Source organism: Pipistrellus kuhlii, unplaced genomic scaffold (assembly GCF_014108245.1).
Source record: "Pipistrellus kuhlii isolate mPipKuh1 unplaced genomic scaffold, mPipKuh1.p scaffold_m20_p_2, whole genome shotgun sequence".
Taxonomy (NCBI): Eukaryota; Metazoa; Chordata; class Mammalia; order Chiroptera; family Vespertilionidae; genus Pipistrellus; species Pipistrellus kuhlii.
The window spans coordinates 165875287-165902940 of record NW_023425515.1 but is presented as its reverse complement, the minus strand read 5'-3'; the positions used below and the strand labels follow the sequence as shown (position 1 = coordinate 165902940).

The 27654-nt window shown below is 49.4% G+C and overlaps 1 protein-coding gene across 2 annotated transcripts; it reads left to right on the top strand.

Moving 5' to 3' along the window:
• Positions 1-599: 599 nt before the first annotated feature.
• On the top strand, positions 600-27263 carry DHCR24 (24-dehydrocholesterol reductase). 2 transcript variants are annotated; one of them, XR_006742194.1, is made up of 10 exons: positions 600-950; positions 4513-4668; positions 10537-10642; positions 11300-11418; positions 12301-12564; positions 17535-17678; positions 22298-22495; positions 22886-23064; positions 24529-24980; positions 25011-27263. XR_006742194.1 is itself a non-coding variant. In XM_036446066.2 (9 exons), exons 1-9 carry the CDS (start codon positions 720-722, stop codon positions 24680-24682), a joined length of 1551 nt encoding a protein of 516 aa, XP_036301959.1. In that variant the 5' UTR covers positions 600-719; the 3' UTR covers positions 24683-27263. The 2 variants fall into 2 exon arrangements, 1 of the variants encoding a protein (XP_036301959.1); XM_036446066.2 differs by having other exon boundaries at positions 24529-27263.
• Positions 27264-27654: the final 391 nt, after the last annotated feature.

Genomic DNA, 27654 nt, shown 5'->3' with positions numbered 1-27654 from the left:
GTCCCAGGGCCTGCAGCACAGCCTGGCACCGAGTGGGCGCTAGAGGCTTCCCAACAGCTAGTGTCCTCCATCATCCTACCCCCTTCGGCCCTCCCCAACTGCCTCAGCAGATTGGGAAAGGGGGAAGACGGCAGCCAGGCCCGCAATCCCCAAGCTGCGGGGAGATTTAGAGAGGGCCGAGAGGCGCCCCACCCCACCTCTACCCTCCCCTCGGAAGGTAACGCTACGCGTGACTGCTTCGCCAGCCTCTCGCGAAGGCGCCTCCCAAAGGCGATGGGAAAGGAAGCAGCCGCGCCCGCCGGCTCAGGAGACATCCCCACAGCCCCCGTGACGGGAAGCCCGGATCCCGCCCCTCGCGCCCCCCTCGTCCCCCGCCACCTCCGCGACGCACAACACAGTCGACCCGCAGGCGTCTGGGTCCCTGGCCAACCCCTCCCGTGCGTCGGCGCAAAGAGGGTGGAGCCACCTGATTCCTGCAGCCAATAGGAGCAGCGGGTTTCTGGTCCGATCTCCCGCGCGGCTCGCCATTGGCCGGCACCCGAGTCTCGGCCCACCGAACCTTCGCGAGCCGAGCCAATCGGGTGGCAACGAGGCGACCCCCGTCCCCGCTCTTCAGGAGCAGGCGACGGGCGCAGACGGGCACCGGGCGGGCGGCGGCGACCGGCGACGCGAGCCGAAACCTCCCCTTCCCCCGCGCGGCGCGCCGTGTCGGCCGCACCATGGAGCCCGCCGTGTCGTTGGCCGTGTGCGCGCTGCTCTTCCTGCTCTGGATCCGCGTGAAGGGGCTGGAGTTCGTGCTCATCCACCAGCGCTGGGTGTTCGTGTGCCTCTTCCTGCTGCCGCTCTCGCTCATCTTCGACATCTACTACTACGTGCGCGCCTGGGTGGTGTTCAAGCTCAGCAGCGCGCCGCGCCTCCACGAGCAGCGCGTCCGGGACATCCAGAAGCAGGTGAGCGTTCCCGGCCGGCGTGCGGGGCCCGGGCTCGAGGGATGGAGGGAGGTGTGCGTGCGCGGCGCGGCGCGGCGCGAGGAGCGGAGTGTTCGGCGGCGCAGGGGGAGAGCCCAGCCCGCACGAGGGGATGACGTTCCAGGCGGGGTTTGAACTCAGAAATGTGATGGGAGGGGGGGGGGGCTTCCCGGGGAGAAAGCGGGAGGGGTAAACAAAGGCTTGGAGAGAATAAAACATTGCTCCGATGTTTAATGGAGTTCCCACTATTATGGGCAGAGTACCTGCAAACACCAGGAGGAATATAAAGAATCATGAGATAGGGTGTGTGTTGTGTTTTTTGTTTGTTTGTTTGTTTGTTTGTTTTTTGGAGGGTGACAGCTGGCAGCTGTCACCAGGCCGGAGCAGTTTCTGAGGAGGGAGGGCTTCCAGGAGGTGGAGCTGGCTGGAAGTGTGAGTGGGTGTGAAGGAAGGCTGGGTGGGGAAGGAAAGTCAGTTTGGAGCTAGGTGATGGAGGCAACTTCAATGTAGAGATGACTCTGTACCACCAAGGAGTTTTTGACACATTCGAATAAAGGACCAAAGTGACAAGGTAGCATGTAGCCAAGGTGAGGGGCCTTGCAGCCTCTGGGCCAGATGCTCACTCCTGGACACTGACAGTTGCCCATTTTCCAAGTACCTCTGTACATCCTCCCGGCTGTCCGCGCCCACAGAGCCTTGTCCTGCTGCTGCCCAGAGCTGAGCTCCTTCTTGCGTCCAGGGCTGGCATACCATCCGGCCCGGGCAGGTTCTTGGCTCCCTCTGCCCGTCCTTAGGTTCCTGTCTTACTAGCGTCAGGTTGCAAAGAGCTTCTGTTTCCTGCTACCCGCCTCGCCACAGGTGTAGCAGCCTCCATGTTCTGGGTGCCGCACGCAAGAATGTGAAGATGGATGCTCAGAGCGTTCCCACGAAAGAGAGAGAACCTGCGGGTGGAGTGGGAGAGGGCAGTGTCTGCCAGTGCTTTGCTTGGGCTGCCCTGGGTTTTGCCGGTCACAGTCATGGCTCCAGAGCCTTGCCTACCCTCCCTCCCCAGCTGTACCCTCTTGCATAGCTCTTTCCATGTGTTCAGATTCCCCATTTAACTGTTTCTCTCCCGCATCAGAGTGTGTGCTCCTGGAGGGCAGGGACTGTTACCCAACTCACCTCTGACTCATGGGACCTGGCCCGGAACAGCCCACTGAGCTCGTTTATTTAAACTAAACCCATGGTCGGCAAACTGCGGCTCTTTGGCCCCTCGAGTGTGGCTCTTCCACAAAATACCATAGCCTGGGCAAGTCTATTTTTAAAAAGTGGCGTTAGAAGAAGTTTAAATTTAAAAAATTTGGCTCTCAAAAGAAATTTCAATCGTTGTACTGTTGATATTTGGCTTTTTTGACTAATGAGTTTGCCGACCACTGAACTAAACCAAAGGGGCCCGACCAGCCTGGAGCACCACCCTGGCCCTGCAATGTGCATACTTTCTAATCCTCACAGCATCCCTGGTAGGTCTTGTACCTATTCTACAGATGGGGAAAACTGAGGTTCTTATGTCAGTGCTCAAGATGATACAGCTAGTAAATGGGGCTGGAACCAGGTCAGCTGATTTCAGAGCCTGAACTCTGACATATTTTTCTTTCCCATCCCATCCCATTCCACCCATTGGTCTGGTTCTGTTGCCTCACACCTGGCGTGTAATAGCTACCGAACTAGTTGCCCCTCTTCTGGGCCCTCACCACCTTCCTTTGGCATGTACACTCCCCACAGCATGGCCTCCCTGCCAGAAATCTTGGTTAGCTCCTATTCAGCCAATGTTTCAGGCTTTATGGCTTTCACATCCACTTCATGCCTTGTGGCCCACCCTTCGGCTTGAACATAGCACCCCAATTCCCTTCCTGGATAACTCCCTTCTGCTCGGACACCTCTACTGCCTGTGGCACCCTGGCCTCTGATCGTAGGAAAGTTCTTCCCCATGTTGAGCTGTTTGCCCGATCAGCTTCAATGCAATCTCCGTCCCGACTCTTGGTTGCAAGTGATAAAAACTCAGCTTAGACTGAAGAGCAAAAAGGGGATTTTATTGGCCCATGTCCTGAAAAGTCCAGGAGTAAAACTGGCTCGGGCATGACTGGATCTAGATCCCTCATCTCCACTTTTCCATCGGTCTGCAATCTCTTGGCTCTGGGTTGACTTCATTCTCAGGAAGGCTGTCGCCCTGTGGAGGCCCCAGCAGCTTCTGGCATATATCCAACCAGCTTAGCAGCCCCAGTTCAGCGAGAGTGCCTCTCTTGGAACCAGTCTTATTGGCGTGACTTGGGTCATAGGCCCCATCCCTAAACTGGTCACTAAGGCCAGGAGAATGGACTCATATGCCTGCCTCCTGGGCAGGGCGAGATCAGCATCACCCGGGCCAAAGGAAGATGGGAGTGTTAGCTGGGACTGGTTTGGCTCAATGGATAGAGCGTTGGCTTGGGGACTGAAGGGCCCCGGGTTCGATTCCGGTCAAGGGCATGTACCTTGGTTTCGGGCATATCCCCATTAGGGGGTGTGCAAGAGGCAGCTGATCAATGACTCTCTCTCATTGATGTTTCTAACTATCTCTCTCCCTTCCTCTCTGTACAAAAGTCAATAAAATATATTTAAAACAAAAACAAAAACATGGGAGTGTTAGAAGAAAATAAAGAAGGAATGGATGGTCAAAGGTTACAACAACAGCTAGCTACTACACACACACACACACACACACACCCCGCCCCATCCTTGTCCATCTCAGTAGGAAGGGAGCACTTCCTCCATGTTCCTGATCACTTGTCCTCTCCTGGGCCATTTATTCTCCTTGTTTTGTGCTCTCGTCACTTACGGTAGAGGTTTTGCAAGAGCTCTTCCTTCCATTGGCTTGATGGTCCTTCCCTGCCCTTTCTCTCCCCTCCAACTGATACCCGAGCTAGCCCACGCAAATGCTTAGAACAGAGCTTGGCACCTAACAAGCCTCTGAACTTGTAACTGGTTGCTCTGTTGACTGTTAATACAAGCCTGACTGTCCTCCAGAAGTCTGATAGTCCTGGTTGTGAATCTGGGCTCTGCCCTCCACGTCATTTTGCCTCAGTGTTCTCATTTGCAAAAAGAGATCATCCCAAACCCCTGGTGATGTCGTAAGAATTACATGAGACAGTGCGTGGCACAGTGCAAGCACCCAGTAAGTGGTTATCATTTGTATGGTTGCTGCTATCGCCATTACAAAACTTTTCCTGGCCTTCCCAATTAGAGTTAATGTTCTCAAAGCACTTTGAACCTGTATTTTAGCTCTTTCTTTGTTCTTTCATTCTGCCTTGTGGTGTGGCAGCTCCTCAGCTTTCCAGTCTGCCTCCCTCACTAAGAAGATTCCAAAAGGGTAAGGCTGTGGGCCTCCCAGGGCCCAGAAGCAGGCAAGGGCTCTGTAAATGTTTGCTGACAAGGGCAGCTGTCCTTCCCAGCTCCCTTTCCCGAGAGCAGGGCTGCGAGTTGCTGTGGGGATGCAGGTGGAGCTAGCTCAGCCTCCGTTCCTTGGTTGCAGGTTCGAGAATGGAAGGAGCAAGGCAGCAAGACCTTCATGTGCACAGGGCGCCCTGGCTGGCTCACCGTCTCGCTCCGGGTTGGGAAGTACAAGAAGACCCACAAAAACATTATGATCAACCTGATGGACATTCTGGAGGTGGACACCAAGAAGCAGGTGAGAGTGGCACGGTTCCCTGGCTCTGGGAGTGGGCGGGGCACTGCCCCTGGTATAAGTAACTTGCAGCGAGGTGGTTTCAGCCAAGGGCATCCCGGAGCGGATAGGACTGAGAACCTTGGTCATCACAGAAGGTCCTACTGACCATTGCCAGCCGCAGAAGCCTCACAGCTTTGAAAGAGATCAGTTATAGCCCCATCTCACAGGTTGGCAAACTGAGGGTTCAAGGGGATTCTTTGTCTGCCGTTCCACAGGAAGACAGATGGGTAAACCCTGGGCAGAATGAGCGGCCAAGGGAACCTATTTAGCCTCTGCCGGTAAGGAGGTATGCTGGCAAACAGTGGTGTGGAAGTAGCCGGGAGGGTGGGCCTTGTCCCAGGCTTCTGGGGACCCAGCTGTTAATAGCTGTAGACACATGCATACTCTTTGGCCTATCTAGTAATTCTGTTCTAAAACCTGGCTAAGGAAACAGGAAGTAAGCTTTAATCAAAGACAACACAGAGCAAGGTTGTATCACAGTTTCATTTCTAATCCAAGGCAACACAATATCCAATAGTAGGCAGTTATTAGATATATATCCACATGATGGCATTTTGTTTTGAGGCCATGGCCAAATTACATAATCTCCTGTGCCTTTCCTCCCTAAATAGCTTTATTGAATGATACCTGATATATGATAAACTGCATATAACGTACAATTTGATAATGCATTTTGACATATGTAGTGAACACCTGTGAGACCATTACCACAATCAAGACGATGAACACCCCAAAAGTTTCTTCTTGCCCCTCGGTAATCCCTTTTGCAGGCCCTCTCCGCCTCTTCCCTCACATCTCTAGGCAAATAATGACTTGCTTTTTGTCACTGTAAATTGGTTTGCAGTTAGAGTTTTTTATAAATGGAATCATGCATTATGTACTCTTGTCTGGTTTCTTTCACTCAGCATTATTATTTTTGAGATTCATGCAGGTTGAAACATGTATCAGAAGTATATTCTGTTTTATTGCTGAGTAGTATCCCATTGTATGAATATATCATAGCTTATTTATCCTTTCATTTATTGATGGATATTTGTGTTATTTCCAACTTTGGACTATCATAAATAAAGTGTCTAGGAACATTATGGACACACTTTGTATGGACATATATGCCTTCCTGTTTCTTGGTTAAATACCCAGGAGAGGAATGGCTGGACCATATGGTGGGTGTATGATGAGCTTTTTAAGAAACTGCCAAATTGCCTTCTAATGTGGTTGCAGTATTTTACATAAATGTTTAATGCTGTTATAAATTTCCCCCTTGAGCCAATCCACACATTTTGATATGTTATCTTTTCATTTTCATGCAATTCAAAATACTTTCAGGTTTCCTTTTAGATGTCTGCCTTGGCCCAGGGGTTATTTAGAAGTAGATCAATATGAAATGATCTACTTTATTCCTAGTTATATTCTTTGCTCTGAAATCTACTTCATCTGATATTAATAAAGCCATTCCGCTTTTTTCTTTGACTTGTGCTAGTACTGTGTATCTTTTCCATCATTTTTTAAAATCTATTTGGTTTTTTAAATATTCAAAATGTATTCTTATAGGCAACATTTAGTTAGGTTTTGCTTTTTTTAGCCAGTCTGACAATCTGCCTTTTAATTGAGATGGTAAGACCATTTCCATTTCATGTTATTATTGATAAGGTTTGGCTTAACTCTGTCACCTTGTTCTTTGTTTTCTACTTTTCCCATTTGTTTTTTGTTCCTTTTTTCTTTTTCTATCTTCTTTCGGATTACCAAATATTTTTTTTTTTTTAAGACAGAATAGTGTTTATTGACTATTCTTTGTTGTTGTTGTTTTCAACTAATTTAAAAAATTTTTGTTTTAGTTTCACATGGGTTGCCAAATAATTTTTATGATTCTATTTTAGCTCTTTTGTTGGCTTATTAGCTATAACTCTTTATGATAGCCATAGTTGTAGGATTTATGTTATACATGTTACTTATCACAGTCTACCTTCAAATTATAGCCTATTTTATGCATAGTAAAGAATCTTATTGTAATTATATGTACTTCCATTTCTCTCCTCCCTGCTTCTGTGCTACTGTTGTCAGACTTTTATGTATGTTATGAAGCCCACACTACAGTATTACTTTATCATTGATTTTTTTTTATAAAACTTATAATCAAAACGGTATCTGCTACTTTGCTTAGTTGTAGACTAAAAGTCATAATTCTAAGTCTCCAGCAAATAGGCCTTATATGACAGGATAGACAAATTGAGTATTTTTTTTTCTTTCCTTTTTATTACCTCTCACCCACCCTATTCTTATTATTTTATTATTTTTATTGTTTTCAGAGAGGAAAGGAGAGGGAGAGAGAGATAGAGACATCAATGATGCGAGAGAATCATTGATCAGATGCCTCCTGCACTCCTCCTACTGGGGATCGCGCCCACAACCTAAGCATGTGACCTGGACCAGAATTGAACCTGGGACCCTTCAGTCCACAGGCGACGCTTTATCCACTGAGCCAAACTGGCTAGGGCTACATTATTATTTTTTAATAATCACTTATCTTTTAAAGAAATTTAAGTAATAAGAAAAAACCTTATATACTTACCCATATAGTTGCCATTTCTTTATTCCATTGTGTAGATCGTATTTCCGTCTGGTTTCATTTCCTTCTGCCTGAAGGACCTCCTTAGAGTAGTCAAAACCATAAAGACAGAAAGTAGAATGGTGGTTGCCAGGGGCTGGAGGAAGGGGAGAATAGAGAGTTATTATTTAATGGGTATAGAGTTTCAGTTTTGCAAGACGAAAAGAATTATGGTGATGGATGGTGGTGATGGCTACATAACCGTATGAATATAATTAATGCCACTGAACTATACATTTAAAATGGTTAAGATGGTAAATTTTATATTATGTATTTTAGTACAATAAAACCTGGAAAAGAAATGAAGGCAAAATAAATGTTTTCATATATACAACAGCTGATTCATCACCAGCAAAATCACCATATAACAATGTTAAAGGAGGTCCTTCAGGATCATGCAGTATTTGCCTCTTGGTGGCTGGCTTAGTTCACTTAGCATCATGTCCTCAAGGTTCATCCATGTCATAGCACATTGTAGAACTCCATTCCTTCTTAAGGCTGACTAATATTCCATTGTACATATATAGCTCATGTTACTTATCCATTCGTCTATTAATGGACATTTGGTTGCTTCCTTGTTTTAGCCATAATGAGTAATGGTGTTTTGCACATGGATGTACAAATGTCTTTTCAAACCCTTCTTAATAATTCTCTTGAGTATATACCCAGAAGTGGAATTGCTGGGTCATGTGGTATTTCTATGTTTAATTTTTTGAGGAGCCATTGTACTGTTTTCCACAGTAGCTGTATCATTTTACTCCCCACCAGCAGTGTGCAGGGTTTGAGTTTCTTCACATTCTCACCAACACTTGTTATTTCCTGTGTTTGTGTGTGTTTGTTTGTTTGTTTGTTTGTTTGTTTTTATAGTAGCCATCCTAATGGATATGCAGTTGCCTTCATTTCTGAAAGATATTTCACTGAGTATGGAATTCCAGCTTCACTATCCTCTTGCTTGCATTGCTTCCAACAAGAAATCTCTCTCTCTCTCTCTCTTAAAATATATTTTTATTGATTTCAGAGAGGAAGGGAGAGGGAGATAGAGATAGAAACATCAATGATGAGAGAGATTCATTGATTGGCTGCCTCCTACATCCCCCCCTTCTGGGGGTCGAGCCTGCAACCCGGGCATGTGCCCTGACTGGGAATCAAACCCAGACCTCTTGGTCCTTGGGATGATGCTCAATCCACAGCTGAGCCCAACAAGAAACTTCTTACCTTTGTTCCTCTGTATGTTACATGTCTTTTCCCCCCACAGCTGTTTTTAAGATTTTTCTCATTATCACTAGTTTTGAGCAGTTTAATTATCATATTCCCTGGTATAGTTTTCTTCATAATTCTTGTGCGTGATATTCATTATAATTTTCATCAAATTTGGAAATTTGGGTCTTCATTTCTTCAAATATTTTTCTGTCTGCTACCCTTTCCTCTTTGAGGATTGCCATCACACATATATTAGGCCACTTGAAGTTGTTCCACAGCTCACGCTGATACACTGTTGATTTTAATTTTTCCTCCTAGAGTGTTTCATTTTGAATAGTTTCTATTGCTGTGTGTTAAGTTCACTGCTCTTTTCTTCTGCAATGTCTAATTTTCTGTTAATCCCAGCCAGTGTATTTTTCATCTCAGACATCAGACATTGTAGTTTTCTAAAAGTTTGATATGGGTCTTTTTTTTTCTTTTTTCTTTTTTTACTATCTTTTTAATGTCTTTACTTAACTTTTGAACATAAGGAATATAGCAGTAATTATTTTAATACCATCATTTGCTAATTTTAATATCTGTCAAATCTGGATCTGTTTTATCAAAACAGATTAGTTTTCTCACTATAGGTTGAATTTGCCCCTTTGCAAGCCCAGTAAACTTAGATTGGCATTTATTTATTTATTTATTTATTTATTTATTTTTTACAGAGAAGAAGGGAGAGGGATAAAGAGTTAAAAACATTGATGAGAGAGAAACATCGATTAGCTGCCTCCTGCACATCCCCTTGGTACATGCCCTTGACCAGAATGGAACCTGGGACCCTTCAGTCTGCAGGCCTATGTTCTATCTACTGAGCCAAACCAGTTAGGGCAAGAATGGCTTTTAGACATTATGAATTTTACCTTGTTGGGTGCTGGGTATTTTTGTATTCCTATAACCCTTCTTAAGCTTTGTTCTGGGATATAGCTAAGTTACTAGAAAACAGTTTGATACTGTTGGGTCTTGATTTTCAGGTGGGGTCAGAGCAGTTAAATTAGGGATAGCTTTTCCGCTCTGGGAGGCAAGACTCTTCTGAGTACTCTCCCCAATGCTTTGTGAAGCATGAGGTTTCCAGTCAGCTCGTGGGAACAGATTCTGTTCGCTGCACTGTTACCTGCTGTCCTTTCTGGAGACTGTCCCGGCCTTAGCCTCAGGTAATCTCCTCATGTGTATGCACTAGACTGTACTCCATTGAATACTCAGTGGGTGGGTATCTTTGCAGCCCTTCAGTTTTCTCTCTGCACACTTTCCTCTCCATACTCTGTCCTGCAAATTCTATTCACCTCAGTCTTCTGGGCTTTCAACTCAGAGTCCGCTGGGCCCCTGTGCTCCCCCTCTCTCCGCTCCCCATCTCAGTCATCATTCACTTCATTGCCTGAGGCCCACTATGTTGAAAACTCTTGTTTTATATATATTGTCCATTCTTGGTTTCCAGGCAGCAAGGTAAATCTGGTCCTTTTGTTCCATCTCAGCTGAAGTCCACATGGTGGCAGATTAATGTGTCCACTAAAAATCACATTTTCTGAGAGTTTTTAATCATGACAGACAATAGTTATCATATTGTGTTAAATTTTTAAAGTAAGATCAGAATGTGTGTGTGTGTATTTGCATGTGTATGCATTGTATTAAAACATACAAAATATCAATGTAAACATGCGTGGAAAAAGACTGAAAAGATATACACTTTGGGATAAGCATTGATGTGGATAACTTTTATTTTCTTCATGTATGATCTTCCAAACCCATAATCTAGAAGGAAAGTAAACTAGGTATTAAGAGTGAAGATATTTGAAAGGATAAGATTAAACCATAGCAAACCTAGAGCCAGAAACCCCACTCACTGGAAGGAAGGAGACTAAAGGCTGAGGAGGCATGTCCGCATGGTTGCTTGGGGCGGTTTGAAGGACGCTTTCTGCATGCAAAGCCCCTGTGAGGCCCTGCAGCCTCCTTGTGACTCAGGGTTTCTCTTCTTGTGTCAACAGATTGTCCGTGTGGAACCCTTGGTGACTATGGGTCAGGTGACCGCCCTGCTGACCTCCATTGGCTGGACCCTGCCTGTATTGCCCGAGCTCGATGATCTCACCGTGGGTGAGGACTCAGATGGTGTTAGGATCAGAGCTAAGGCACCTTGGCCCCCCTTCCCTGCAGTGCAGGGGTCTCCACTGTTCCATCTGTGACAGAAGTTCCCCCAGTTCCAGGGAGCCTCTGAACAGCTCAAATGATCGGGCAGCGCTTCTCCATCTCTGGCTCGAATCTGCTTCCCGGTGACATAGCCACGGCTCCAGCTCTGCCCTGCGGAGCACACAGAATATGTCTAGTCTCTTTTCTTCAGGAGGACTTGGGGTCCCCAAAGCCTTCTCTTCGGGGGACACACCTTCCGTCCCTTTAACTGTTCCCATGGGACACAGCTTCCTGCCACCCAAACAGCCCCCCTTTTCATTAAGGTCCCTGTGACAGTGAATTCACACAGGTTTGTAGGTTGGGTCTGGCTAGAGGTGAGGGTGTGCTTGCCCTTCCTCTGAACAAGCCCTCACACTCCCATCGGAGCCCTCCCTTCTCTCTCCCGCTCTCCAGATCCACAGACATGGGAAATCACCCCTAAGTGGACAGCCCGTTCTTCCAGCCCTGTCATATCCTTGTGCTATGAGCGCCCCAGCTCCAGTGAAGAGCCCTTTACCCAGTCCCTGCCTCCCCTGGCACCCTGCACCCCGCAGCTCCTCCTGGCTAACATGTGTATCTCTACAGGGGGCTTGATCATGGGCACGGGCATCGAGTCATCGTCCCACAAGTATGGCCTGTTCCAGCACATCTGCACCGCCTACGAGCTGGTCCTGGCGGATGGCAGCTTTGTGCGATGCACCCCGGTGAGTTCAGAGTCCGATGCCCCACCTGCTGCCCTGGGCATCCAGGAGCCTGGCACTGGGGAGGTGGCGCCGTGGGGGGTGCTTCATCTCAAATACCGTTGTTCAGTCTGGGTCTGTATCCCTAACAACCACCAAGATTTAAATAGCCCCTTTATGTGCTCAGACACTGTTTAAATGCTTTACATATATTAAGGCTTTTAATCCTTCAACAACTTTATGGGTTAAGTATATTATTAGCCACATTTTACAGACAGGAAAGTAAGCATAGAGAGGTTAATAAACTTACTCTAGGTCACAGCTAGTAAATCGCACAGAATGGATTCAAATCTAGGTGGCATCTCAGCCTCACAGTGGGGAGGCTTGGGTGGGCTGTGACCTTTGACACGTTCTCCTTATCTGTTTGACTGGAGTGTTAATGCTCTTTCTAGGCTGTGGGGGAGTTCACAGCTAATGGCCTGGGAAAGGCTTTGTAAATGTGGATACTGGCCCAGAAGGGAGGCATTGTAATGTTCCTCTGGTGGCCATGACCCTCTGTAAGGGTTCTGCTCTTTGTTTAGCCTGGGTTGGCCCTTGGTCCCGTAGTTTTGGGCCTTTGGGCAGTGCCGGTCCTGGGTAGCCTGTAGTCTGGGGGCTGCGCCTCGGCGGAGGAGGGAGGAGGCACTCTCTGTGAGCACCTCCCGACAGGGCTGTCAGGCCAAGGTCACGCGGAGCTGCAGAGGGAAAGCTGAGGCCAGAATGCAGTTTGTGAAGTGCCTGTAGGTTTACACAGGATGGTGGTGGAACAGGAGTTAGTTCAGGCGGGTTCTTTGTGTTGCTGCTGACAACGTGCTGTGATGTGGGGCCCAGGCTAAAGGTCTCAGCATGTGTTAACTCTGCTCACAGTCAGAAAACTCAGACCTGTTCTACGCTGTGCCCTGGTCGTGTGGGACCCTGGGCTTCCTGGTCGCCGCCGAGATCCGCATCATTCCCGCCAAGAAGTACGTCAAGCTGCGGTTTGAGCCCGTGCGGGGCCTGGAGGAGATCTGTGAGAGGTTCAAGCACGTGTCCCAGCAGCAGGAGAGCCACTTTGTGGAAGGGCTGCTTTACTCCCTGGATGAGGCTGTCATCATGACGGGCGTCATGACAGACGAGGTGGAGCCCAGCAAGGTAGGCCAGGGCATCAGCTGCTGCGGACCAGGCCTGGGAGGATGGCGGCCGGGTGGGCTGGGACTGACCCTGAGAGCCACGCTGACCCTCACAGCCACCCTCTCTGCAAGGCTGCACTCTGGGCCAGCACACCTGGGGTTTGGGCAACAGCATCTCTAGTCAGAGCGGTCTTACACAGGGACAGAAGCTTTGATTCCTCTGCCCTTACCAACTGTCCGATATGTGCACCTGTTCAGATGTGTTTTCCTTGACTAGTGTGGTAAGCATTTCTTGCTAAGTGTAAGCTTTGATGCACACAGCAACCCCATTTTATAGATGAGGAAACCGAGTTCTAAGAGGTCATATAAACTGCCACAAGATGGCAAAGCCACAATTGAGTCATTGCTTGGATGTCTCCCAATCCAAATGGGTACTTCTTCATCTTGCTGTATAATTTTTAATAGCAGTGTTTTATAAGAGTTTTTATGAGTTTTATTAGGAGAGTCTTGGAAAGTGTAAGCAAGTAGGAAAGAACAGTCTCTACCTATAACCATGACCCAAAGCCAGCTGTCATATCACAGCCCTGGCCAGTTTGGTTCTGTGGATAGAGCATTGGCCCACAGGCTGAAGGGTGGTGGGTTTGATTCCAGTCAAGGGCAAGTACCTCAGTTGCAGGATTGATCCCCAGCCCCGGTGGGGAGGTGACCAATCGATGTGTCTCTCTCATATTGATGTTTCTCTGTCTCTCCCCATCCCTTCCACTCCTCAGGTGGTGATTAATTAAATAAAAAAATAATATAACAACGTTGAAATATATTTTAAAAAATTAAATATGAAGAGACAATATAAAATATGTCTCTTCACCCTCAGGCACACAGCTTGGTGTGTGTTCTTTAGGGCCTATTTCTGTGTGTGTGTGTGTGTGTGTGTGTGTGTGTGTGTACACACATACATGTGTAGATGTGCATGCCCTCATTTTGTTCCGTAGGACCCCCTTGTTGCATGTAAATATTGACCTACCTCACTGCTGACTGATGAGTATTTATATTGCTTAAAATGTTTTGCTCTTAAAAATAAGGTTGCATTGAAGATTCTGGTATAGCCGTCTTTGGCCTCTTGTATGAGCACTTCCATAGAATCGAGTCCGGAAAGTGGAGTTTCTGACCCCAGGGGTTGAGCATGTTAATTGATAACTACGACCAGACAGCCCTTCAGGACGGCAGCACCCGGTCCACTCCCAGCAGCGGGCCGTGAGCGTGCCTGTCCCTCCCTCCTGCCAACACTGGGTAGTATCGCTCTTTCATTTTGGCCAATCTGATAGGGTTAAAAATAGGATCTCGTTTTGGTTTGCAGCCCCCAGGTCACTTGTGAGGTTGAACATCTCTTTGCACCCACGGTTTTCCGGTTCTGTTTGTCTTCGGCTGTGATCACCTGTTCCGATGTGTTTTCCTTGTCTAGTGTGATAAGCATTTCCCGTGCTTTTACCTTGTCTTCAAAAACAGTCTTATCTAATGTCTGTGGAACTTTGCCTGAGTGAATGCCCTGTCGTTTACTAAGCCCCCGCCCTACAGTTGCAAATGTAAGCTGCTCCCAGTTTTTTGCTATTTAATGAACATCTTTCGTTTGTAATTTAAACACTGTCTTAAAGTAGAATTAGTAGATTGAGGGATAGGCACTCTTAAGGTGCTTGATTGACACCTAAATATACTTAAAACATTTTAAAATTGGAAGAGACTCAAAAACCATTTGGTACAATTCTCTCTCCAAATAAGGAAACGAGGCCCAGGGGGGAAAAGAGACTCCTGAGGACACACACCTAGCACAGGGCAGATAGCAATGTGGCTCTCTGACTCCTGCTTCGAGTCCCTTCCCCTCCATCTCAGCTTCTATCGATAGAACTTAGCATCATCCACACATTCTGGCTGAGCACCATTCCTTGTGGGACACTGGTGAGCACTGGCGGGGAGAGCTGGACCAGGAGTGGACACACCAGACACGGAGCCCACGTGGCCTAGTGCTTCCGAGGCCGAGTCCCGTCTAGTTCAGAGGTTGTCCCGCTTCTCTGAAGCTTCCTTTCCCTAAGGCTTAGAGGCTGCCAGTGGTGAGAAGCTTAGATAGGGGTTATGAGGAACCCCATCCCCACTGTTATCAGTTCTTCTGTCACCCGTTTGATGTGTTAAATGCCACCTAAGCTTACAATTGGGCAGAGGGGTTTGTACAACTTGTAAACGGTTTGAGCACCCCGACCCTTTCTCCCAAGGAGAAGACCGAGACCTCACCCAGAGGCCCGTCTAGTGTCCTTGGCAGAGGACGGGGGCCCCTTGGGCAAAGTGTCCTGTGAACAAGACCTTGAAGCCCAGTGGGAAGAGGGCTGGGAGGGGAGTGAGAGATGCCCTCAGATGTGTGGACATTTCCTCTGAGGAACATTTCTTCTCCTGCTTGGGAGGCTGCTCAAGACTGTGTCCCTGTGGCCGGGCACTGCCATGGCCCCTGCAGACGCCGTGCCGTGGCGGCCTCACTGTGGCCCTGGCAGGAGGCAGCCGCCTCCTTTGCACAGGGGAGGCCCAGAGACAGGAAGCGGCTTATCCAAGTGCCAGGGTTGGACCTGGAACTCAGGCGGCCACCTGGCTGCTCCAGCCGTGTGCCCTGGGAGAGGTGGGCAGTCTGGCTTCTCTGGAACAGGGGGTCCCTGATGTCCGTCGAAGAGCACCTGTCTCCAGGTGCCCTCCAGTCTCCATTCATTATGCAGCTGGAGGCCCTGCCAGGAGTGTGGCCAGGGCCCTCGGGGGGAGTTAGCTCAGGTTGCTGTGCCCCCGTTGGGCTTCAATCTCCTTTCCGTCAGCAGGCAGAGGCCAGCGCACAGTGTCCTCCCACACTGTCCTCTCAGAAACAGTTGGACAAACAGGCCCTGTCACCCGGTTTCCTGGTTGTCGTGGCCCCGGTTTCCTCCCTGCAAGGTGGCCGACCAGCAGAGTGGCCAGCACGAGGGCTAGCTCCAAAGTGAAGGGGGTTGGCAAGTGGATGTGGGAGTGGAAGGCCAACGTGGACCAGGAACTGAATACTGTGCCCCCCACGGTGGTCAGGCGCCTACAGTGCCTCTTAATCCTCCAACTACTCAGGGAGTAGAGATGCCTCCCGTTTGCCTGCCCAGAAAAGGAGGCCCAGAGAGACTAAGTAACCTACCTAGGGTCACCTGGTGTGCTACACCATTTTGTAAATCTGTGCAGGCACACAGAAACTAAAACCTAATGAGCGCACATTAGTTTTAGTAGTAAGCTACAGGGGTGAGGCTACAGAGCTGAATTCCCAGGTCATATATTTCCTCAGTGTTTTGTAGGGTGCATGTTGCTTTCAGAATCGGGAAAGAAACTAATAGGTTTTTGTTTTGTTTTGACCATGCCCGCATTCCAGAGTCCACTCTTCAAGGTTCTTGGTCTTGCTGTTGTGTAACATGGGGTGCGTCCTTGGGCTGCTTCTGGGCAGCCTGTGGCCTTGGGCGATCTGTTTGACCCTGAAGATTCTCAGTCCCATCCATGAAAAAGGGGCAGCCCACCCTGCAAGGTCATGAAGAAGATAAAGAATAGACTGGCTGTGTGCCCTGATGCTGCCCTGATCCTGGCCACTCTGGGGCTGGCTCACTTCTCACTGTGCGTCTGCCTGTCCCTCCCTGATAGTCCCCTGGCAACTTCTTCCTCTCCTGCGTGGCCTCCACTCTCTCCTCCTACCCTTTGCCGAACACACCCAGCTGGTGTGATCTACCTGCCCCTAAGACAGGGTGCTGCTCTCATCCCCGAGAAGCTGGTCTGTGTGAGGCCTGAGCATCTGCAGTGTGTGTGTGTGTGTGTGTGTGTGTGTGTGTGTGTGTGATTTTCAGTAGGTGCCAAAGAAACTTCCAAAGAGCATATATATGTATCTATACATTTTGTTTATTTTTGTTTTTTTGTTAATCCTCACTGGAGGATATTTTTTCCATTAATTTTAGAGAGTGGAAAGGAGGGGGAGAGAGAGAAAGAGAAACATTGATGTGAGAGAGCCACATCAATTGGTGGCCTCTCACAGGCGCCCCAACCAAGATGGAGAATATGCAACCCAAGAATTGAACCCGCAACCTCTGTGCAGGCTGATGCCCTAGCCACTGAACAATGCTGGCCAGGGCCAGAGCATACATTTTTATACCATTTTACATGTGAAGAAATAGGCTGAGAGAGTGACCCGCCCGCGGTCGCACAGCTGGTGGGTGACGAGCCTGTGCTCCTTCGGGGTGCTGCCCTGCTGCTCTCCTCTAGCATCTGCCCAGAGTTCACCTCCCAGATGAGGAAGCTAGGGTCCAGACAATCTAGGGCACACAGGAAGGAGATGATGTCTTGAACCATTTAGGACTGAAGGAACCATCTGCTAAGCAGACCATGGAGGCCTGGGGCCACAGGGACTGTGCTGAGAAACACTCTGGCTTACTCTGTGAGCTCCCTCCACTGATGATCTGCTGGGGCCAGCGCTATGCTCAGGGTCGTGGGGCTTGGTCCTCCAGTGGCAGGGAAAGGCCGAGGTTAATTGGTGCTGTGGGCCCCGGGAGCCAGTGAGGAGATGACCCATGCTCAGTGTTTGTGCCAGCGCCTGCCTGGTGGGAGGCAGGGAGGGAGGGAGGGAGGGATTCCCCGGCATGGAGCACTGGCTTATGAGAACATTTGCACTTTGATTTTCTCATTGAGAAGGAGCAGCAGGCGAGGTCAGGTCAGCAAGCTCACCAGACTGTCAGAAACTAGCTTTTGGGCCTGGGCACACCACTTACCCTCTGAGCTTCTGCCCGCTACGCTAGCAAATTCCCGCTGTGCTTAACCTTGCCAGGCTGTCAAGAGTCTCAGAGGCGATAATAGGCATGAAAGAGCTTTGAAAAGGCCAGGAGTGCTGAACAGAAGCCGGGTATCGCTGTTACGCTCCGATGGCCCTTGGTGCTTGTCTGTGGGCTGACACAAAGCCCTCTGTCATTTCAGCTGAATAGCATTGGCAATTACTACAAGCCCTGGTTCTTCAAGCACGTGGAGAACTACCTGAAGACAAACCGAGAGGGCCTGGAGTACATCCCCCTGAGACACTACTACCACCGGCACACGCGCAGCATCTTCTGGGAGCTCCAGGTGAGGCTCGGGTTTCCCAGCCCTGGCTCCTCCCGCCCTGCCGGGCAGGGAACCAGGGTGGTTAACATTGTAGCCACACTCTCTCCCTCGGGGGAGAAGCGTGGCTTTGTCCTGGGGAATTGGAACACCCTCTTACACAGCAACACAGTCGCTTCTTTCTCAGGGATCGGACCATCTTCACCTAAAGCGACAGGCTGTCACTGAGCACCTGAGAACGGGGCGCTGGGTGGGGAATTTGGGGAACACTGACCTGTTCCGTCGTTGAGGAGGTGTAGCAGACAAACGTCACCTTGTAAAGAGGAAACGGCCGGTCTAGGGTTGGAGGTAGCCTAAGCTTGGCCCTGACCGGTGAGCAAGAATTTGCTGTTGTGCGAGGAGGGGTGGGGAGCAGGAGCTGGTTAAATAAGGGCCCTGAGGAAGGCCTCTTGGGAGATGGCTTATGAGCAGGGACCTGGACGTCGTAGGACAGGCCATGCAGAGCTCTGGGAGAGGGCTCACCGGGCAAAGAAAGTTCCTAACGGGCTGCATGCGTGCTTTTCCTTGTTGCTTTTAATTGAAGTGAAGTCATATAAAATTAACCATTTAAAATTATACAATTTAGATAGATAAAATTATACAATGCAGTGGTATTTAGTACATTCATGATCTTGTGCAACCATCACCTCTGTCTAGTTCCAAAACATTTTATCACCCCAAAAAGAAATCCAGTACCCATTAATTAGATGCTTCCCTTTCTCCCTTTCCCTAGCCTCTCCCAACCGTCAGTCTGTTCTGTCCCTATAAATTACCTGTTTTAGGTTATTTCATATAAATGGAATTATACAATATATAGCTTTTGATGACTGGCTGCTTTCACTTAGCATGATGTTTTCAAGGCCCATCCATGTTGCAGCATGTATCACTACTCATTCCCTTTCCTTGCTGGCTAACACTCCCTTGTAAGGGTGACCACGTTCCTCTGCAGTTGGATGTTTGTGTTGTTTCCACCTATTGGCATTGTGAATAATGCTGTGAACGTTCACGGACGAGTGTTGGTTTGAGTACTAGGTTTCCATGCTTTGAGGGGTATGTCTATGGGTGGAATTGCCGATTCACAGGGTAACTTTGTGTCTAACTTACTGCAGAACTGCCAAGCTTTTTTCCACAGTGATGTTTTCCCACAGGGCTGAGCCACTTCACACTCCCAGCAGAGTGTCCGCTTTCTCTATCTTCTCACCGCACGTGTTATTTTCTGGGTTTTGGTTATAGCCATCCATCCTAGTGGGTATGAAGTGGAATCTCATGGTAGTTTTGATTTGCACTTTCCTAATGACAGATGATGTTTCACGTTCTTATTGGCCATTTGCGTATTTTTTGGAGCAGTGTCTATTCAGTTCCTTTGCCCATTTTTAATTGGGTTATCTTTGTTGCTGAATTGTAAGAGTTTATATAGTCTGAATACTAGATAGACCCTTACTGTACCAAATAGATGACTTAAAAGTATGTTCTCCCATTCTACAGGTTGACTTCTCACTTTCTTAATAATATCTTTTAATGCACAGAAGTTTTTAGTTTTGATGAAGTCCAGTATATCTATTTTTCATTACTTGTGCTTTTAGTGTCATATCTAAGAATCCATTGCTAAATCCAAGTTCATGAAGATTGATTCCTATGTTTTCTTATAAGAGCTTGTAGCTTTAGCTTTTATGTTTAGGTTATTGATTTAAGTTTTTTATATTTATTTCTAAACACATTTTTATTGATTTCAGAGAGAGAGATAGAAACATCATTGAGAGAGAAACATCATCCATCATTGCCTCCTGCATACACCACACTTGGGATCGAGACTCCAGGCATGTGCCCTTACCGGGAATCGAACTGGACCTCAACCACTTAGCCACACTGGCCGTGCAAAGTTCAGTTTTGTATATGATGGAAGAGATATGGTGATCCAGTTGTCACAGCGGGTTGCATGCCTTTAAAAAGCAGCAGGAAAGCCCCAGAGCTAGAACCCTGGTGGAAAATGAGGTTACACAGCAGCCAGAGCCTGGATCATGCATGTCTTCATGGGTCAAGGAAGGACGTTATATTTTACTACAAGTATGATAGGACACTGGTGGAGGGTTTTGCACAGAAAAGTGCTTTGACCTGATTGTTGTTTTAAAAGAATAATTGTTACAACTAGATGGAGGGTAGATGGGGAAGGAGGGTGACAAGAGTGGAAGCATAGAAGAAAGATTCCTGTTGTCCGGGGTGGTAGCACGGGAGGAGGAAAAGTAAGTCAGATTGGGAGAGTCTTCGAAGGTGGGGCTGACCCTTTCCGGACATATTGGCCATGAGTGTGATTCCAAGGTTGGAGGCCCAAGCCCCTGGGAAGCTGGAGGTGCCGTTGACTGCCATGGGCAGCATGGGGAGTCTGGGAAGGAAATGGGAAGATTGGTCTGGGGATGTCAGTTTGAGATCCTTTCAGACATCTAGGTAGGACTGAGTGGCAGCTGGCTCCATGTCGAGACTCTAGGGCGCAGGTGAGGTGACACACACCAGTGTGGGAGTGATCAGCATTCCAGGCGATCCTGCATTCCTGTCACACCTGGGCCTCGCCTGGCTGGTCCAGTTCCTTCCTCTCACCCAGCCAGTCAATCAGCAATATATGGGGTCAGGGCTAACTAGCTGTATAATTTTCAGGACCCAGTGTAAAAAGCCGGGAAAAAGTGCCATCAAAGGTTTTAAATTATGATTTCTTCCATGGTCTCTCTTTTATTATAAATATTTTTCTTCTTGATAACATTCACATTCTACTAACACCTCACCTTAGCAACTGGTGAGGAAGGAAGGACTGAAGAGCTGAGGGGCCCTGGGCAGCCTGTCTTTCCCTCCCTCTGCTGTCCTCGTGCTCAGCAGTGTACGTGGTTGGATAATGTAGGGAAGTAAGGAGAGGTAGGTAGGTTGTTCATGTTTCTGAATGCCATTGTCACAGGGCCTGCCTCTGGGGTTGGGATCTTGGGTCAGGCTGGGCCCACTGGACCGGTACCTGTGGTGGGGCCTGCAGCCCAGTAGACCAAGCAGGCCAGTAGGGGATGGACACAGGTAAAAGCCCAGGGCAGCTGGGAGGCTGGGGCCACGGAGGGAAGAGACTGTGATGAGGGTCCCTGCAGTGACTGACCTTGGTGTGCTGGTGGGACAGGACCAGGAGTGAAGCCAGGGGCATGGAACCCGGCTCATACAAGGTAGAAGGACGGATAAGGGGCTGGACAGAGGCAGGAAAGAAGGGCAGGGCACAGTGTTTAAATTTGAACTTTGCAAGGTTGAGACTTTGGAAAAGGATTGGTTCCAGCTGATAACTTTTGGCTAACAATGGACTATTTATATGGGGGGGGGGGGGGGGGGAATATAAATGGTTTTTAAACATAAAAAAAGGTGATGCAGTCTCACTCAGAACTAAAGGCAGGCGAAACAAGACTACAGGAGTCTCACATTTTCTGCTTCTCTGAATGAGAGATGCCAAAGTGTGATAACAAGGTGCTGGCTAGGGTGTGGGAAACTGCGTCTCCTACGTTGTTGGGTAGAGTATAAAATGGTGCAGGCCCTTAAAATAGAACCCATTAAAATTGCATACACTGTCTGAAGCAGAATTTTCCACTTCTAGGAACTTAGCTTTCAGGTAAACATACATGTAAATGGGCAGGGCACATGCACACAAGGACACTCATCGGAATGCTCAGGAAATGACCCACATGCCCGTTAGTACAGAACTGATGAAATAAATGAGGCCACATCCATACATTAGAGCAGAGGTCGGCAAACATTCTCTGTAAAGGGTCAGGTAGGAGTTCTCTACATGAGGTCTCTCTAGGAGCAACTCTGCCCTTACAGCCTGAAGGCAGTCATAGACAGTGTGTAAATAAATGGGCATGGTTGTGTTCTAATAAAACTTTATTTACAAAACCAGAGGGTGGGCCAGATTTGTCCCAGGAGACTCAGGAGATTCTGTAAACCAGTGGACTCATTTCTGAACCTGAGCCAGACCTTGCCCACCCCAGTGAGAGCTGTCCCTGGGTGTATGACCTCAGAAAAGTGGCGTAAGGCCCTGGCCGGGAAGTTCAGTTGGTTAGAGTGTCATCCCATACACCAAAGGTGCAGGTTCGATCTCGGGTCAGGGCACATAAAAGAAACAACCGATGGATGCATAAATAAGTAGAACTGCAAATTGATGTTTCTTTCTCAATACATTTTTCAAAAGAAAAGAAATTGCTTAAGCTCTCCGAAGATTCCTCTTCACATTAAACAGCATTTTTCTCAAATGCTCATGCCAGCCACTCTGACCTCAGCAACTAGAACAGCAGTCATAGCTGCCTTATTTTGTTCCAGGCACTGGGCTGAGTGCCTTGCGTTTGGTATGTCACTATCCTTATAAGTCCCATTTTACAGATAAGGAAAGTGAGTTCAGAGAAGTTAAGTATCTATCTCAAGGTCATCTCAGCTGATCAATGACAGAGCTGAGAATCAAACCCTAACCAACTGGGTGAATCCGGGGTAGCACCATGCATGTTGATCCTCTCATATATATCGAGCACTGAACGAGGACCTGGCTCCTGGCCCCTGTTGGTTCCTTCCCTCCACCTTCAAACTCTGACTTTCAGGACATCATCCCCTTCGGCAACAACCCCATCTTCCGCTACCTCTTTGGATGGATGGTGCCTCCCAAGATCTCCCTCCTGAAGCTGACCCAGGGCGAGACCCTACGCAAGCTGTACGAGCAGCACCACGTGGTGCAGGACATGCTGGTGCCCATGAAGTGCCTGATGCAGGCCCTGCACACCTTCCACAACGACATCCACGTGAGCTGAGGAAGGGCAGGGCGGGCCGAGGGCCATCCCATGGAACCCAGGGTCTTCTCCCCGAACCGTGGGACTGCCCATGCCTGCCCTCTGGGCCTCAGTGTCTCAACTGCAAAATGGACCTGCTCAGCCACGGCCCTGGTGGGAGAGAAGTAGCAGGGCCCAGTGACGAGCACGCCGTGAATTCTCACATTGTGCCCTCTAGTGTGGTGGAGGGGGTGCTCCAGCGCCGTCTTGGGGGTGGGGATGAAGCTGTGAGCAGCCAGAGGCGGGGCCCCTGGACAGTGCTGCAGAGCCTCCATTTGGGTAGGGGTGGTGTGGGCCAACTATGAGTGTGTCACCTGTTGGAGAAAAAGCACCAATCAATACCTTCCTCCCTGGTCCACCCAGGTCTACCCCATCTGGCTGTGCCCATTCATCCTGCCCAGCCAGCCTGGCCTGGTGCACCCCAAGGGAGATGAGACCGAGCTCTACGTGGACATCGGAGCTTACGGGGAGCCTCGCGTGAAGCACTTTGAAGCCAGGTCCTGCATGAGGCAGTTGGAGAAGTTCGTTCGCAGCGTGCATGGGTGAGTGGCTCAGAGGGCAGGCGGCGGCAGTCCCAGGGGACTGCTGCAGGGGCGGGCGGGGAAGGGCCCAGGTGGCCAGCTCTGGAGCAGGACCAGCTGGTCGCTGCGGGACTCTGTCCCTCCCTGTGGCAGGCTGTGCTTCGGGAAGTACCTTGTGAAAGATGAGGTGGGAGTGCGGGCTCCGGCCCCTCTTCTCTCTGCATCCCCTCCTCCAGTCAGCACACTTGCAGCTTGAGTCAGAAACCCGGGAATTGCCCCGCTCCTCGCCCTGGGGCAGATGATGTTGGTTTCCCTATGTTCAGGGTCTGCCACTCCGGGTTAGAAAAGCTAAGCTAAGGAGGGAGGAATTCATGACTGAAAGCTACACAGAGGCCTGGATCAGAGCAGAGCTCACAAAACGGCCTGGAACAAGCTCCTGATCTACACAACACAGACAGATCTCAGAATGACTGTGAAAGAAGCCAGGAAAAAGGAGTACCAGTGTTTCCATTTATGTAAAATTCCAGAACCCTTTGGGGTATGGGGCGGTCATTATCTCAACTGAGGTGATTGATGGTTTCTAGTTTGTATACATATGTCAAACTTAGCTGCCAGATGTTGGGCGTCATTTAATGCTAGTAGGTCTTGATCCAGCATCTAAAAGCGTTCAGAAATCTGGAAAAGGGCCATGCAAAGATTAAATAAGAGTCCAGAGACAAAAGATAATTTCGAAAGGCATTGGGGGTCAGAGGAGCCTGGCTAAAGAAACCAAGTTCTCCTTGTCTCAGGACCCCTTGCTTTTTATTAACACAATTTGTCGATAGGCAAGGTAGAGATATACACTTTAAGGGTAAGGTTTTGTCTACAGAGTCTATTGTTAGATTGGTGAATAGCCTACAGCTGTTCAGGTGTTTGGCCAGTAGGACACAATAACATGTAGATTAAGAATGCCTGAGCTGTCTGGCAGCAAACAATTATCCTTTTCAGGTTTGGGGAAATGCCTTTAGCCATTCCCAATAGACAGTAACATATGTAACTCAGCCCCTTATTGCGTCCCCAAGTTCCATCAACCTTTTGATGAAACCCTTGCAATTATGACATGCTGGAACTGGCTTCTGGCACTTAGCAGGTTGTACACTTTCAATATGTGCAGTTTATGGAACATCATTAAAAAAAATTAAGAGAGAGCAATCAGCAGCCTGTCAGGGAGCCACTGTGTAGTGCATCGAGCATGGGGGAAGCCAGCAGTTCATGTTCTGCTCCTCACTCTGCCTCCACTGCCAAGCCACTTAGGACCCTGAGCCTCTGGGGATTAGAATTCCCTCACCACCCTCCACTACTAGGTCATGAGGGGTTTAAACAAGGGAAATCCTCCAAAAGTGCTTCCTGCCTGCAAAGTGCGCTCCACAGAAGAGCGGTTGGGGTTCTCTCATCCTGTTCCACTGACACCACCTCCCTGTCCTCGCCCTCATCTCTGTTCTGCAGGTTCCAGATGCTGTACGCCGACTGCTACATGAACCGCGAGGAGTTCTGGGAGATGTTTGACGGCTCCCTGTACCACAAGCTGCGGGAGCAGCTCAATTGCCAGGACGCCTTCCCCGAGGTGTATGACAAGATCTGCAAGGCCGCCAGGCACTGAGCCTGAGCCCGCCCGCAGGGACAGACGTGCGGTGGGCGCTGGCCCCGGGGCCAGCAGGCGTCTTCCCTTTCCTCAAACCTGGCTGCTCTCCCAGATCCACACTTGCAGAAGCAAAACCCACCAGAAATCCCACACAGGCAGCCTCGACCGACTGCTCCCAGCTTCCAGGGGCCGCCCAGTGGAGTGGGAAGGACTTGGGATTTGGAGTCAGGTAAACCTGAGTCCAGTTCCCCTTCAGCCACTCATTTGCTGAGTCACTCAACCCCTCTGAGCCTGGCTCTTCATCTGTGGACAGAGGGTAACAGTATCTGCCTGCAGGCTGTGGTAGCTGTCATTGCTTCCCATTCAGCATCACACCTGACTGAAGTGCTCCGGATTCAGTGGTTGAGTCCCAAGAGCTCCATGGCGGGTCACCTGGGCACAGGCGTGGCTAAATGGTGAAAGGCTGTCCTGGAGTGTCACCACTATTGCTTCAGTCGGCGAGAATTGCTCCTCATTGGAGAAGAAAGGTTCCTTTCCATCCCCAGGGTCTCAGGAGGGCAACAGATGGGCAGGCAGGCCCAGGAAGTGCTGTGCCAAAGCCAGGTCAGATCCCAAAGTTTTCCCTGCCGTCCTCGGTGGTCCTGCCCCTCCCTCCTTCATGCTCAGGCTTGCATGCCCCGGCCATCACCGAGTCTGCTCCTAGTGGACCCTGTCCCTGGGGAAGGCCTTTCAGGGTTGAAGCCAATCCCGGCCCAGGCCTGGGATTCCCGCACTGGTGGAACGAGTGGCTTCTGCTCTGAACCGGATCCAGAGGGTCTGGACTCATTCTTTGCTTTCCAGCCCCCCACGCCTCTTATCCCCAGCACCTGCTTAGTGATGGGGGTGCGTCTTCGTTACTCTGTGGTTTCGGGGTGAAGGTGGAGGGTGGACCACACTCGCAGGAGAGTGGAGCCCCCCCATTGTTAGGTTCCGTGTGGATCCTCACTGTGGGGCTGAAGGAATAGAACAGAACATCAACTTGATTTCTCCAACCACTCATCTTTCTTTCTTCCCCACCACCCCCAGCTGTAGTTAATTTCAGTGCCTTACAGATTCTAAGCTCAGAGAAAAGTTAGCTCCGTTTCCGTTCCAGAGGGAAGGAACCCTCCCTAGGGCCTTCCCCACTAAAACTTGGTTGTTTATGCAACTCCATCTTAAGACCTGCCCAGCCTCAGCTAAAGACCCAGAATCTGAAGGGAACTGTGCCCATTGAGGGAAGCTGGAGTTGAGTGAGCCGTGCCAGGCAGTGGCATCTGAGAGCAGAGCGCACCGGGTAGCAGGAGTCGGGAGGCCTGGGTTTCAGCCCCGGGTGTGTGGTCATTGTGCTGTCAGCTGTGGGCAAGTCATTTGTTCCTCGGAACTAGTTTTTCCTCATCCATCACATCGGCACAGACAAGACCTCCCTGGGGGCCATTGTGCTATGGACATGCATGGCTATCTCAGACCCCATGGTTGCAAAACCCGTGGAAAGCCTCATTTGTGTGGAAAGTCAGAGGAAAAATAAATGATCAAGTGGACCCTTGGGGGTGGTCTGTCATTTACAGTCCTTCCTTCAGCCCAAGGCTGGCTCTCATCCATCTTCAGAAAGGCTTGCAGGAAGTGTTGGTCTTGTCAATGCAGGTTGCCAGAATCCTCAGAGTCACGCTTTGACTGACAGGCGCTCACACACACACACACCCATTCCCCCCTCCCCCAAGGGCTTGGCACACTGCCAGGTACCTTAGCATGGCCCTCAGAAGACAGAGACCCCCTTACTCGGGCCTCTGTGAGGGGGCATAGGAAAAATATAAAAACCCCGTTCTCTAGCTTGTATGCAAAGCACATGAATTCTGGCTTTAGCGCTCATAGTGGGCCCGTGTGCTCCAGGTCGAACTGATGATCCTACTTGGTGTAGAGGAATGGTTCACCTGGGCAGATTAACCCAGCAGCTAAGGCTCGCCCGTCATTTCACCGGTGAGACCTCCATCCATAAGCCACTGGGAATGTGGCCAGAGATGCCAGCAGCCTCTGTTGTCCTTAGTCCTACAAACCAAATCCTGTCCTTCACAGATCTCACCCTGAACCTGGGGCTGGGCAGGGAAGGTCTTGGGATTGCACCAGCCTCACATTAATGTTTTATTCCAATAACGTGTTGCCTGGAACCGGCAGTCTGCCAGCATGGTGAGCTGCCAGCTGTCTCGCAGCCAGTCCCATCCCTGTCCATCGTGAGCTGGTTCCAGGTGGAGCTGAACTACGCACTGGGGGCCAGTGTGTGGAAAGTAGAACAACAGGCCCCTCCCCCCAGGGCTGTGAGGTTCGTGGCTGCCTGAAGGTTTTCTGTAAAATCAATCATAGCCAGTTTCTTCGGCTGGAAGGATGTATAATTAATGGAGTGTTGCTAAAAGGGAGGGGGTGTGAGAGAGATTTTTCCCTCCTTGGTCACGGGGCCGGAGGAGAGAGGCATGAGTCTCCCCTGGCAGGCTCTCACACAGCAGCCGCTGCGCCTACTACCGTCCAGAATACTTTCTGTCCCTGTGGCTGTGTGGCCGCCGCTTCTGTAAAAATAAAAGTGTGACCTGGATCGTGGCCTTTGTTGTTTCTTGCACTGGGGACCACCATGTGGAGTCAGACCTGGCTCAAGGGCAGGCTCTGCCCCACCAGGTCAGTGTCCCAGGTCAGAACCTGCGCGTTCTGAGCAGGGACTGAAAGAACAGGAGGGACGTGACTTGTTCGTTAGGGCAGGGGGCTCATGGGTGACTTCCCGTTTTTGAAATTCTATCCAGTCACCATGTGAACTGGTGTGGGTGCTAATGGGACCTCCCATCCACAAGGTGGACAGCAGACTGCAAAGGGGGGGGCGGGCAGGGAAGAGTCCAGGTGAGGCGATGGGGAAGGGGTATATATATATATATATATATATATATATATATATATATATATATATAAATTCTGAATCATTCTAAGCATGAGAA